This window comes from Conger conger, chromosome 5, assembly GCF_963514075.1.
Source record: "Conger conger chromosome 5, fConCon1.1, whole genome shotgun sequence".
NCBI classification, from domain to species: Eukaryota; Metazoa; Chordata; class Actinopteri; order Anguilliformes; family Congridae; genus Conger; species Conger conger.
The window spans coordinates 17,241,838-17,254,940 of record NC_083764.1 but is presented as its reverse complement, the minus strand read 5'-3'; the positions used below and the strand labels follow the sequence as shown (position 1 = coordinate 17,254,940).

At 44.9% G+C, this 13,103-nt stretch overlaps 1 protein-coding gene across 6 annotated transcripts in view; it reads left to right on the top strand.

The window, feature by feature from the left end:
• LOC133128785 (unconventional myosin-VI-like) overlaps window positions 1-13,103 on the top strand; it is a 68,462-nt gene that overhangs the window by 44,761 nt on the left and 10,598 nt on the right. For 2 of the 6 annotated variants that reach the window (XM_061242559.1, XM_061242558.1), the window contains exons 21-30: window positions 1,745-1,875; window positions 2,230-2,307; window positions 2,676-2,805; window positions 3,560-3,650; window positions 4,126-4,276; window positions 7,104-7,312; window positions 8,925-9,003; window positions 11,352-11,512; window positions 12,095-12,133; window positions 12,560-12,595. In XM_061242559.1, coding sequence (XP_061098543.1) covers window positions 1,745-1,875; window positions 2,230-2,307; window positions 2,676-2,805; window positions 3,560-3,650; window positions 4,126-4,276; window positions 7,104-7,312; window positions 8,925-9,003; window positions 11,352-11,512; window positions 12,095-12,133; window positions 12,560-12,595 — 1,105 coding nt within the window. The remainder of the gene's footprint in view (window positions 1-1,744; window positions 1,876-2,229; window positions 2,308-2,675; window positions 2,806-3,559; window positions 3,651-4,125; window positions 4,277-7,103; window positions 7,313-8,924; window positions 9,004-11,351; window positions 11,513-12,094; window positions 12,134-12,559; window positions 12,596-13,103) is intronic. The other 4 variants (XM_061242561.1, XM_061242560.1, XM_061242563.1 and 1 more) reach the window with 2 other exon arrangements.

Below are 13,103 nucleotides of genomic sequence, written 5' to 3'. Positions count from 1 at the left end.
GTATTAGATGAAGTTATTAGATGAAGAAGAAACAAAGATTGTCTCTACATTTTCTTATGGGAAAAATTATTGACTTTGTACTGTTATCACAATTGTACCATTGACTTTACATTGAAAATGGGTCTGAATGACCTCTACTGGGGCCAACCGCAGTGGTGCTAGGTGCTAGTGAGTAGCTTCTCTCTGCATGAGCAGAAAATTAGTTTAAAAAAAGAAGAAGCCCAGTTTTGGCTGTTTGATCCAGGCATACACAGATAGAGAGGGGACATAGTGTTATAACTCTAGATGAGTGTCCATATCCTTGCATCTCTCCAGTTCTCACATGCAGTGCTATGTTAGCCTGATGGCCGTTGCACTGTTGAATAATTTAACCTAATCGCGATGGAGACGGTATTGCAGTGGTCGTCAAGCATAATTGCGCGGCTCAATTTACAGACTAATAAAGACCTTTTTTTTAGGCAGTCAGTTAAAAACAAATCTGATGACACTGCACCAGAAGCCATAAAGGTGATTTTCCCCCCCCATTTTGTTTTTGCATTGTCTGGAAAATAATTGGGCTTATTCACTTCTGCTAATCAGGCCGCCCACGCTTTGTCGAGGACAAATTTCCTACCATGAACACATTTTTAGTAAGTGCTAGCTGTACTGGAGATTCCATTTGGTACTCAATGAAATATGCTTCAAGAATATGTGAAGCCATGGTCAGACATGTAGGCCGCACGGATGGTGCAGTGGGTAGCACTGCCGCCTCACAGCAAGGAGGTCCTGGGTTCGAATCCCAATCGGCCCCATGTTTTTGTGGGTTTCCTCTGGGTACTCTGGTTTCCTCCCACAGTCCAAAGACATGCAGGTTAGGCTGATTGGAGAGTCTAAATTGCCCATGGGTATGAGTGTGTAAGTGAATGGTGTGTGTGCCCTGCGATGGACTGGCGACCTGTCCAGGGCATATTCCTGCCTTTTGCCCGATGTATGCTGGGATAGGCTCCAGCCCCCCTGCGACCCTGTTTTGGATAAGCGGGTTAGGATAATGAATGAATGAATGAATGAATGAATGAATGGTCAGACATACAGTAGTACATTAGTGTGGCTTTTGTTGTCATACCTGGTCTGTTGTTCGATGCACAACATCACCTCTGTAGTATCAATAGCTCAGGTTACAAGATTATAAGTTACCCTTATCCGAAATAAACTACAGAGTGAGCGCAAGTGTCTCACCAGTTCATGACTAAAAACCGTGACCATGGCCGTAGCTTGGCATGTTCCGGATCTGTGGTCTTGGCTAGACTGGTCATATTCTCTTCTTGATTCTCATCTTGCACTACTTTTAAATAAGAGATATTAAAAAAAGAAAGAGACCTACTCGAGACTCTGTATGGAGCTACGTTTATGGAATGTGCTGTAAACATGTTGGTTTTTTCACTGTTATTCATTTTTATTGTTTCTGGTTTCTTGTGTTTGTTATTTCATTTTATTTGCTTCCCCATTTACCATGTATGCCGCCTGTACCATTTTGTCTTAATTTTGACTTGCAATGAATTGTTATTGTTCATCTTTACAAATGCGTATATTATATTCTGAGTCAAAGGTAAGGGTGAATGTTGGTTGCATCTGGACCCTGTGCATGTGTGTGCGCGTGTGAGACCGTGCGTGTGCATATATAAGACTGACAGAAAGAGAGAGAGAGTTTGCGGACGGCGTTTGTGATGAATGACACTGCACTGACTCTTGCCCTGCCCCTCCTCAGGAATGGTGTCTGTTCTGGACCTGATGCAAGGGGGCTTCCCCTCCCGTGCCCCCTTCCACGAGCTCTACAACATGTACAAAAACTACATGCCCCCCAAGCTGACCCGCCTGGACCCACGCCTCTTCTGCAAGGTCCGCCACGCTACCTCGAACCCACCCCCCCCTCGCTAACCGCCACCTAACCTTCGCTTCACACCTTTGTCATTCATTCTGTTTCATTAGGAAGTATGACATTATCAAGTATTCACATATATTCACACAGAGAGTGGTCATTGTGTGGAATAGCTTGCCAGGACATGTAGTGGAGGCAGACACACTGGGGGTTTTCAAGACCAGGCTTGATAAGGTGCTACATATTATTAGCTTTTAGGAAAACTAAGCAGTAGGTACATTTTGCTGGTCGGGAAAGGCAAGAATTGCTGGGCTGAATAGCCTGTTCTTGTCATTATCTTATGTTATATGTGTGTTCTGTTATACCCCATGCAGGCCTTGTTTAAAGCACTAGGGCTGAACGAGCACGACTACAAGTTCGGACTGACCCGAGTGTTCTTCAGACCTGGGAAGGTAAGGTCCCATTTCAGTCTGTCTTGTGGATGTTTATGAAATGGTATCTTCAGTCTCCCTTTGTCATAGTCGGTTTCAGTCGAGCGGTGCCTGACTACTGATAGCTAGGCCCAAATCTGGACATTAAATGAGGTGGGTAAAAATAGCCCTAGCCCAACAGATGAAGTCAGCAAAAGCGGAAAAAGAAATTTCCTTATGGTCGTGGAGAAAGTGTGATGTGAGCGGTCTATAATGAGAGAGCCCGCTGCGTGATGAGGAAGTGGACGAGGAACGGGAACTTCCTGCCCAGCTTCCTACACTCGTTCCGTTTCACGCATTCTCACATTCTCTCCTTCATCACTTCTCAATCTCTCTCCTCCCACCGCCAGTTCGCGGAGTTTGACCAAATCATGAAGTCCGATCCCGACCATCTGGCCGAGCTGGTGAAACGGGTCAACCAGTGGCTGATCTGCAGTCGCTGGAGGAAGGTCCAGTGGGGCGCGCTGTCAGTCATCAAGCGTACGTAACCCCCACACCTCTCGCCGTGACCGACTCACTCTACTCACTGTGTGCCTGTTCCACAGACCGTTACTGGTGCTGTAGCAAATTCAAATGAAACTTTGTTATTCTTCTTCTTTACAAATGCTTATATTCTATTCTGAGTGAATGGGTGAACTTTGGTTGCAGTGAGACCCTGTGTGTGAGTGTGTGCAGCGTGAGTGTGTGCTGCGTGTGAGTGTGTGCTACGTGAGTATGTGCTACGTGAGTGTGTGCGTCGTGAGTGTGTGAGTGTGTGTATGTTTCTTATTCAAATGGCTTCCAGTCAGACACCCTTGGAAACTGTCACCTGAAACTTCTCGTCCGGTGACAAGGCATTCCATTTTCTTTAGCAGTTCACAAACTTTTCAACAAACTTTTTATTGCACAAATTGGGAGACATTAGACTCAGCAGGGGTGCCTCCCCCGCTTCCCTTATTGAAAATATAGCATTAGAATATGTCACCGGTTCAGACACGCACTACAGCAGCCGAATCCTTCTCCATTTTCTCCATCAACGCCTCCCCCACCCCCTCCGCCCGCTCCCAAATATCCCAGAGCGAGGCGTAAATTCACAACGCGGCAGCGGGATCGATAGCGCGACAGGAACGGACGAGCCGTTTTCTCCCCCCCCGCTCGCTCTCGGGCACGTACGGCGCCGACTCGTTTCTCGGCGGATCTATACCGGGCCGGGGTGGCCGCGCGGTGACCCGTCTCCGTCTGCTTTCCCCCGCAGTAAAGAATAAGATGCTCTACAGGGCGAGCGCCTGCGTTGCCATGCAGAAGACGGTGCGTATGTGGCTCTGCAGGAGGAAGCACAAACCGCGGTGAGTACACCCCCCCCCCACGCTCCGCCGCGCCTCCCCTCCCCACGGACTCCTAAACGGGCCCTGCAATAACCCTTTCAGTCGTACGGCTCTAAAGCGTAACTTACCGTTAAAACCCCAAGAGAGCCATATGGCACTCTCAACCTTTTCCACTGATCAAAATGACTGCTATACTATTGTTTTGCGGCCCTCCTAAATTTTCTGAAGCTAAGCCCAACATCCTTTGGGATTTAGTGGAGCCACTTCACTTCATATTGGGCTTAAGACTGAAAGGGTTAATCGGCACCAGTAAAGGGAGTCCTCCCGCTACAGCTCGACATTAAATGCTTTGCCTCTTGGCTAACTCCTTGAAAGTTTTCTGTTTTGAGGGTATTTACTTAGTTTTTTTGTGAGGGTTATACGGGTGGTGTTGTTGTTGTTGTTGTTGTTGTTGCCATGATAATTCCACTCAGCGGTCGGTCTCTCTGTGCGGCAGCATCGACGGCCTGGTGAAGGTGCGGAACCTGAAGAAGAGGATGGATAAGTTTAACGAGGTGGTGACCGGGCTGAAGGAGGGCAAGCAGGAGATGAGCAAGCAGATCCAGGAGCTCGATGCCTCCATCAATGCGCTCATGGCCAAGATCAAGGTGTGGGGCGGAACGCTAATGAGGTTTTTTATTTCCGCAATTTTTTATCCAGATGCTTTTCGTGGGCTGAGCCTTTGGTCGCTTTCCCAGAAGAGAGCCTCAGCCTAAATGTGCTGTGCTTTTTACTTGGAAAATGCAATTATGTTCGCATCATTTTTTCCCATTTGCAGTGCAGCATTATGAGTTTGGCAGTCAATTACATGGCTGGAGTGGCTCAATTGAATCTGATCTCAAAAACAACACTGCCTTAAAACAAATCAATGCACTTTCAAGGTTTAATATAGCATTGGATTTATTTACAAACAAAGCATTCTTCTGTACTTTTAGAAAAAATATAATCTTTTATAATTCATTTTGTATGCCTTTATAGGAAATTAAAATGGCACATCACCAATGTATTAAGCTGTAACAGCCTTCATCTGGAATACATAAATATTTCTGTTTTCACACCACCATGTAAAAACATTTGCAAAATCTAAAGAAAATGAAGAAAATTACCTTGTTAGGGGTCCAAGCATTGACCCTATTGGTTTTTTCCCAGATTTTTATTTCTTATTATTATTTGCTTTCCTTTCACCACTTTGGAAATATGATTAGAAAATCCACATCTAAAACTTTACCAGTCACCCTTAACTCTTGATATGCAGTCACAAGTCCACATGCACATCTCCTCACAAAGATTGAAACTGAAAGGCATATCTCAGGGATTGAAACTGACAGGCATATATATGACTAAATTAATGGTAAATTAAAATCACATTCTGTAAATGATCCTAGCTCCTACCCCATAAAACCATGTCAATTGTTGACCCACACAAAATTTGCTTAACATGGAAACATGAAGTCTTTCAGTGTATTTTGCAGTTAATGCTAGAATAGGACACTTCAAATGATTGCCCGTTGCTTGTGTCTGGACCCTGCAATTGCTGCTTGCAGATAGTTTATAAAAAACGTTCATGTTTTCTAATATAGATCATTTAATCCTCACCTCTTCCTAGGATCACCTTCAAGACCAGCACATATTTCATTGATATTCAAGAAGCATGTTTGAATTGCCAGTGCAGCTATATCAGTTTACTGCATAATGAATGCGTGTCCACACAATTTGTTACAGCCGTATTATTATTTTCCAATATGTTGTACCTCATCAAACGAAAGCCTGAAAATGCGCATGCCTTTGAGTGAGTGAAAAGTTTGAGTGGAATGTTTTTTTTCAACTATTTAAAAAGTAGCCAGCAAAACATGACATGGCAGATTTGTTTTGTTCTGTTCATGTCATGTTTTGTTGGTACTTTTCATTCACACTTTCAAATATTAATATAAAGTTGTGTTCACTCAAGCCATTTTTCCATTGAAGAGTTAGATCACTACAACTTCATGCGCATCAGTAAGTTATTACGACAACTAATGGAAAACAAAGTTAATTTGGACATGAAGCCATGATGCGCTAGACTAATTTGTTCATTAGAGTTGGTTTACAGTAGATCTAATTCCATTTAGTGCAATGTAATATGCTTGTAGCGATTTAAGGGTGGATGTAATTAAATTAAAACAAGCCCATTTTCATCTGAATGCCATTATTTGCGTGAGGCAGGTAGCCTAACAACTTTAGCTAGCTTCAAAGAGCCAAGATAGAGATGTCTCAAACTTGGAAGTAATTGGTCACAAGTGGGGATGCTGCTGTCTCTGAGTTCATTTGTCAGTGAAAAAGTGCAGCCTGCCTTCATACACAGCATAGTTGATGCACCGTCAGTGGTTTAGCTAGAACATATCATTAGGTCTAATAAGTTTGATTTCTATGAGTGAATAGCACCACTTCATAACGTTCCTCGTTAGCTAATGATTGCTGTGCGATTAATGCACATCAACAGGGTATGATTAAGTCAAGTTAATTTGCCATATTCTATTAATGGAAAACTGTCCAGAGGAATCTTAAATTGCTACAGAGTTATAGTGATACAGGCACTATTTCGTTTCAAAACGTAATGGAAAAAGGGCTTCAGATGCAAGATTAGCGCTATAGGCTACTTCATGCATAGTCCTGTATTTGTAGTGCATTGTATGGGAGAAAGACTGTAGACCATTTCCTCAGAGATTGTTCATAACCTATGGAGTAATCGACCTGTCCACACTTAACACAGTGCTGCCCCTGTGTCGTTGAACCTACAGTAAGGAGGTCTGTCAAAGGCAGATGCTTATGAATATTCATTAGCAGCTAGTCTGATTTTGGTTTTGATTCAGCTCTGTGTTGATATGTGGAGAATCCTCACAGGCTGCCACCATTCAGTACTGAAGTATGTTCCAGGCCTTGAATGTTCATGAATTATCCACTCCACGTAGCTTTGAAAAATCTGGGGAAGTCTCCAAAACTATGAGTTTTTACTAATGAATTTTCACTAATGATTTATGGCTCTTCCAACCAGTGCTGCTTTTCCTTTTTTTTCATTTTAATTGATATCCATGAAGAGGAATTTCAAAGCACTCTGTGCCCTAATATAAAAAATTAAGTGTAGCTTTGCCTAAACAGAACCCAACAGAGTCCCGTTTTCTGCATATATGTGAAAATCCACTGGCTCACACAAAATGTTCTTATTTAATTCAAGTTATAACATTGCCACTATATTGCAGTAACATTGTGAGAACTTTTATGTTAGCAAGCCATAATTAATAAATAACTATTATCATACTATCCTAGATAAATTGTAAATGCTGTAATATGATTTGTTTTGGTATGTGGCTACGCACGTGGCCTTCTATTCAGCAAAAGTGAAGAGGTCCATCAAAGCCCTGTCTCTCCACCTCAGTTCCATGTCTCTGTATCTCCCAGGCAACAGTGATGACCCGCATAGACATCGACCACGAGCATCAGGCCCTGGTCAAGCGGTCGGAGCAGCTGCTGACCGCGCTGCAGAAGAAGAAGCAGGAGGAAGAGGAGATGGAGAGACTGCGGCGCATCCAGGAGGAGATGGAGAAGGAGCGGAAGAGGCGCGAGGAGGAGGAGCAGCAACGCAAACAGGAGGAGGAGGACCGTCGCCTGTGAGTGGACCGTGGGGGGCAGCTGGGAACGGCTGATTGTGACATAATGGATATGTTAACCCCAACTCCAGTTAAATGTATTGGGGCAGTGACACCATTTTGTTGGTTTGGCTCTGTAGTTCAGCACATTGCAAATCAATGAATATGAGGTTAAACTGCAGTCTGTCAGCTTTAATTTGGGAGTATTTACATCCATAATGGGTGATCTTCGACAATTACGTACTCAGCTGCTTCTTGGCCAGCTGGGTGCCTTTGAATCATTAGTTAATGGACAAAAAACCTAACAGAAGGTCTAGAGTTGATTTTAGGTGTGGAATTTGCCTTTAGAGTTTATTACTGTCACCTGTCAACATAAGGACAAAATAAGTGTCGATGTCGCCACGAGGCTGAAAAATAATTTGTTCCGAAATGGCCAAAACTGTACTGTATCAAAATCAACTCTCATACATTGTCAGGAGGCAAGAACGCTCCGGTGAGTTCAGAAATAGCAAACGACCTAGTCGACCACGGAAGACACCGAAAATATAGTATATTTTGGCGGAATGTCTGGGAAGATGTCGTGTGATAGATTGAGTGATACAGTAATGGGAAGTTTACCCCCAGGAGGGTTGCAGTGCAGGGCTCTGATTGCCTAACACTGACATTTTTCCATTCTACTATAATTTATGTTTGCTCCTCTCCCCATGTTCTTCTGTGCTACATTGTACCTGACAGCTCTTTCACACTGCTCACATTTCCGGCACCGAGTCCCACCGCTGCTGTAACTGCACAAACTCGCTGTCGCCTCGCACGAACGCTCAATACACGCCGTCAAACCGTAAATTCACTGGGACCGCTCTCTCAAGTCTATTTCCACGTTTATACGCAAGACAAATGTACCTTTCATTGAAAAAGGATATTTCTGACACTTGAATGCGTCAGTGAACTATGAGGCAGGTGACTCGGCGTAGCTAAAAACGGCGTTGGCTTAGCCCATCTGTCCGCTCAGCCCCGTTGGAGTAAAATGGTGAACTCTGAACAGACAGTCTGCGGTCGCCTGAGATGGGCACCTCCTTATTCTGTGCGTTAAAGATAACGGCCTGAGATTGATGGACTCCGGCCAAATAACTTGCTCCTAGAATTTAGCTGTCAGGTTGTTGAAAGGTACGAAGTGAAGGGCATTGTTGGATATCATCATGCGCGTGGAACCTCAGGTTAATCACGGCTGTAGGACTTGCGCGTTGCTGTCTGCGCTACGTAGGCCGGGTCACATTAAATTATATGCAACATTAATGAGCTGACAATTCAGCCCTGCGCAATTTATGGCTAAAATTCCTGATTGGGCCTCACGTGGTGCTGGCTTGAGGCAGTGCTTCCCAGCGCTTCCAGTCTGGGTTCGAGTTTGACCTTGCTCCGGAGGAAGGAAATGAAGTTGCCTGCGGGAATTACCGGACGGATTCATCACCCGGTTCACGTCATCGATCACGGAGAGTAATGTTTGCTCCTTTTAATCAATGTCCCGCTAGTCGCCTGACTCCAGATCGCGTGTGTCTTTTCCTCTGACCCCACCCCCCCACCCACACACACACACACATGCGTGCACACACACTCTCACACGTGCTTCTCTCGGCAGGAAAGCGGAGATGGAGCTGAAGAGGAAGCAGGAGGAAGAGGAGAGGAAGAAGAGGGAGGAGGAAGAGCGGAGGCTACAGGTGAGCAGCAAGTTTTTTTACTCTCCGAGGTCTCGCTCCTCGCCACCGCCAGGCTAAGTCCCTCTGAGCCGGTTCCCGCTCAGATGACTTCAACATTACCCACCAGCCCCTCTGTTAGCCCTCAGCTGTGCACCCAGGCTGGCAGGAACACTAATCTGCGCTCCGCTCCCGCCCGGTCTGCTGGAACTCTGCTCTGCCGCTGCGACAGGGGCACCTACATTAATTCACCGCCCTCCCCCTCAATCCCCAGACAGGATACAAACCTCTCCTCGCGAATGTCATTCTCCTCCTCCCTCTGTGTCTCTCTTTGTCTGGCCTCCTGCAGTGGCCATACCTCTAAAAAATGTTCTTCTGATGGATGCTCCAAGACGGCAACGGGGAGTCGTGCTGACTTTTTCCCCCCGGCCTTCCATGTTCCGCGTACCTACAACTCACTCCCGGTTCTCTCCATCTGTCCCGGCTCATTTCTCTCCCCCTCTTTCTCGCTGTCATGGACACACACGGTCTCATCTCCCTTGCTGATCGCTCCTTAGTGACCGGCATGACAATGTGGGTAGTTTGCATTCCCCCCCCGCCCGCCCCTCCCTGAGAAAGAACGTATAGACCCAGCTATAGACCGAGAGGCTGCCGCTGGGTTTTCTGAAAGCTGATTATCATGTTCCGGCTCGCGCTCTCTCTCTTTTTTTCGGAAACCCGTGATCGCCATGATCTCTGCACCTCTGTGGCATACAGATATTCATGAGTCATGCTGCTGATTTAATGACACTGAGATACAGTGCAAACTTGTGATTTTCTTCTGGAATTTTCTCATCTACTACCCGGTCCCTTCCTTTAACTGTTGGCTCCTGGGAAAAAAAACAAAAACTTTGTGATTGCTTTTGGTGATCAGAAGTGTCCCTCACCTAACCTTAACCTGTTTTTTTTTTTTCTTTTTCCCCAAATTCCGTTCACAAAACAAATGTCCTAGTTGTGAGACCTTAAGAAGGCTTGTTCCCTGAACCTTGATGGCATTTCCGAAAGCAATTTTCCTTGCTTAGGAAGGTGTAGATCTTGTTCAGGAGACGGTCACCCACAGAACATGGGCTCATTAGCGCCATTTTAATAAGCCTTGTTAGCCTCTGACACTCGTAGCCTGACTTAACTGCTTAGGGGTTGACCAGTTCCAGTCTGTATTCATAGAAAGATAGGCAAGCAGGAAGACTGTTCTGGTCCTTCAGTTAACTGCATGTCAAGTCTATCCCATTAGCCCATTCAAGTGAAAAGGCTGCTCAGTTGTACAAGGAAATCCCCTGAGTCATATGAATTTTAAGGTATTTGAAATATTACCATGGGTGTCACGCTGTTAAGTGGTAGCACCTTTAAGCCAAAATAATTTGTTCAATATGTAAACTTTGCATGTGAGTTCTGTGCCTCTACCAGCCTGAAAAACGAGCGTATCATCATAGCCCTAGAGAAAATACGCAGACCAAATTTGATCTCGATCAAAACCTACTTTCATTGCCCTTCTCCAAGTCAAACTTCTGTCAGACTGGTGATGTCTTCCAAAGTGTGATATGTTAGAGCCCAGCAGACCCAGTGCAATCCATCTCTTTCCTGTGGCCTACGACCGCCTTCAGGGGCGCAAGACTCCCTGCTCGACTCCTTATTAGGGCGAGGAGAGGCATGCTGACTCTACAGGGGACAGTGGAAATGAGGTTGCCAGATGTCCACAGGCTTTCTACTGGCAGGGCCACCACAGTCAATAGGAAGGGTTGTTTAAGGCTGTGTTTGCAGGTTGATTCATAATACGTGCATGTGTTTGTGCGTGCGTGTGTGCGTGAGGGGCACAGAAAGAAAGAGTGTTACAATTTGCGGAGTTGATAATACATACAGTTGTAGGGCTTTTTACATGAGTGTGCCTCTCTGCAGACCCCCAAAAGGAAACAGACTGTGTTGGCCATGTTGACACAGGGTCAGCAAGGTTTGATTAAAAGACAGTGCTTGTCAATACAGGACTATTGCTCCCATCATTACTGTACAGGGAACATTACTGTAGCTACCATAACCTTCGGCAACATACTCAAACCTTTCTATTGGCCACAAACGTTAGCTCATGTTAGGTAACAGTTTGAAGATGTTGTATATAGCAAAAAAAATGGCTGCTAATGGGGAAAACACAAGTCGACAATCAGCCGGCTGTTATAATACACTTTAATCAATGTTTTTACCTTTTGAAAACAAATGACAGGCAAGCGGTTAATCAGCTAGCTGGCATTGTTAGACCTAAGCATCTATTGTAGCGTACATGTTAGTTTAAAATCATTCAACAGTAATAGTTTGCGCTGTTGAATGCACGTCCGTTGTTCCAGGCGGAGATGGAGCTGCAGCTGGAGGCAGAGCGGGAGGAGGAGGCCCAGCGACAGGCCGTCCTGGAGCAGGAGAGGCGAGACCGGGAGCTGGCCATGCGGATCGCCCAGAGCGAGTCCGAACTCATCACCGAGGAGACCCAGGCGGACACAGGCCTGCGCAGGTGATCTGCCACGCCCGCGCGCACCCTCGTACACCGGCCGGGTGCTTCCATAGCCCAGACGCATTGAAAGGAGAGCTCGGCTTAGCCAATGCTAGCACACAGCAGAGGTTAGCTGTCCGTAGACGTAGAGCTAAAAGTACGGTAATGGTGCTAAAGTCATTGTGGAAATCCCTGTGTTTCCAAATATATTATTTTACGGGAAACTCTGGCAAGACCAGGAAAAATGTATGTGAAAACATGATGGTGTACTACCCTGGTGTAAAATCCAGCTGGGACCAGCTCGAAATGACCAGCTACCAGCTGTTTTAAATCCTAGCTTGAGGGTAGTAGAGCATTTCAGCACAGTTTTCCATCGATGGTTGTATCCTGAATTTCTTGCCTTGAAAGTAGCGTAATACAGAAGGCCTCTGGTTGAGCAGTGGTGAGGGCCTGCTAATCCAGTCTCTAAGGGCAGAAGCAGAAGAGGCAATCATGATTTGATAGAAGTACAGTGGATTTGGGTCATTTCACGTCCTGGAGGACAGACCGATGCTTTGCTCAACTGCACGGCTGTGTAATCTCTCTCTCTTTCTCTTCTCCCAGTAATGGCACCTCAGGTGTTGGGTCCCCAGAGAGCGTAAAGTAAGACATGCTTTAACCCTTGGATCCCAGTAAAACCCTCCTCACCCGATCAATTCCCAACCCCCCCCAACCCTGCATGCTGTAGCCATCCGCCAGCCCAAAAACGATCACCATCTCTATCAGCAGATAATTCTGCTAACAATGGAAATACGTGATTAACAAATGTTCACCGTTACTTTTTAAAAGCAAAATCTCACACCGTAATTTGCAATTCATCAGTTCTGTATTGCCTTTTATCGGGCATGAATGAGTTTGAGATTGCCAGAGGTTTTGAAAATATGTTGTATTGCCAGAAACAAACAGAAGATCATTTGCTTAATCAAGCAGGGAAATTAAAAAAGAAATGACTGCAATATTTGATCTTGCTGACTTCTCTAAAGTATGGATTACTCACTTCCCAGTTAACCCTCTGTCTTCTGTTTACAGTGCTGTCACACTTCCAAAGACCAAGAGCTTGACAATGTATGTTCTGCTTAAGTAATTACTTTGATAGTTTGTCTTTACATTATAAAACATACAGTACATTAACTAAAAGTATAATTCAACTTTTTGAATAAGTACATAGTTTGGTAGTTCAACTAAACATTTAAGAATACAACTTTTTTTAGGTGTCTATTATAATTATGGTAAAAGGATATCATATAATTTGGCTTATTCTTCCAAATCTAAGAAAGAGTAGAGTGTACCACTGCTGATTAATCGCTTTGCCTCATTTTACTAATGCATATGCCTTTGACTTAAACTGAAAATACCCTCTAGCTCTCAGCCCTAACAACTTGCCCCTTCATCGTTGTACTATAACAGCATGAAACTAGACATCCCTTCAAAAGTTGATGTGTAAAAATGGACGACAGATATGTTTGTATGATACTTGTAGTTTTTTAAAATATGATGATTGTAGCCCTTTCCAGCTGTGACTGAAACAGTATTTCACAATCCAAAAGCCTGAAAGAGTAAACTCTTTTAATGA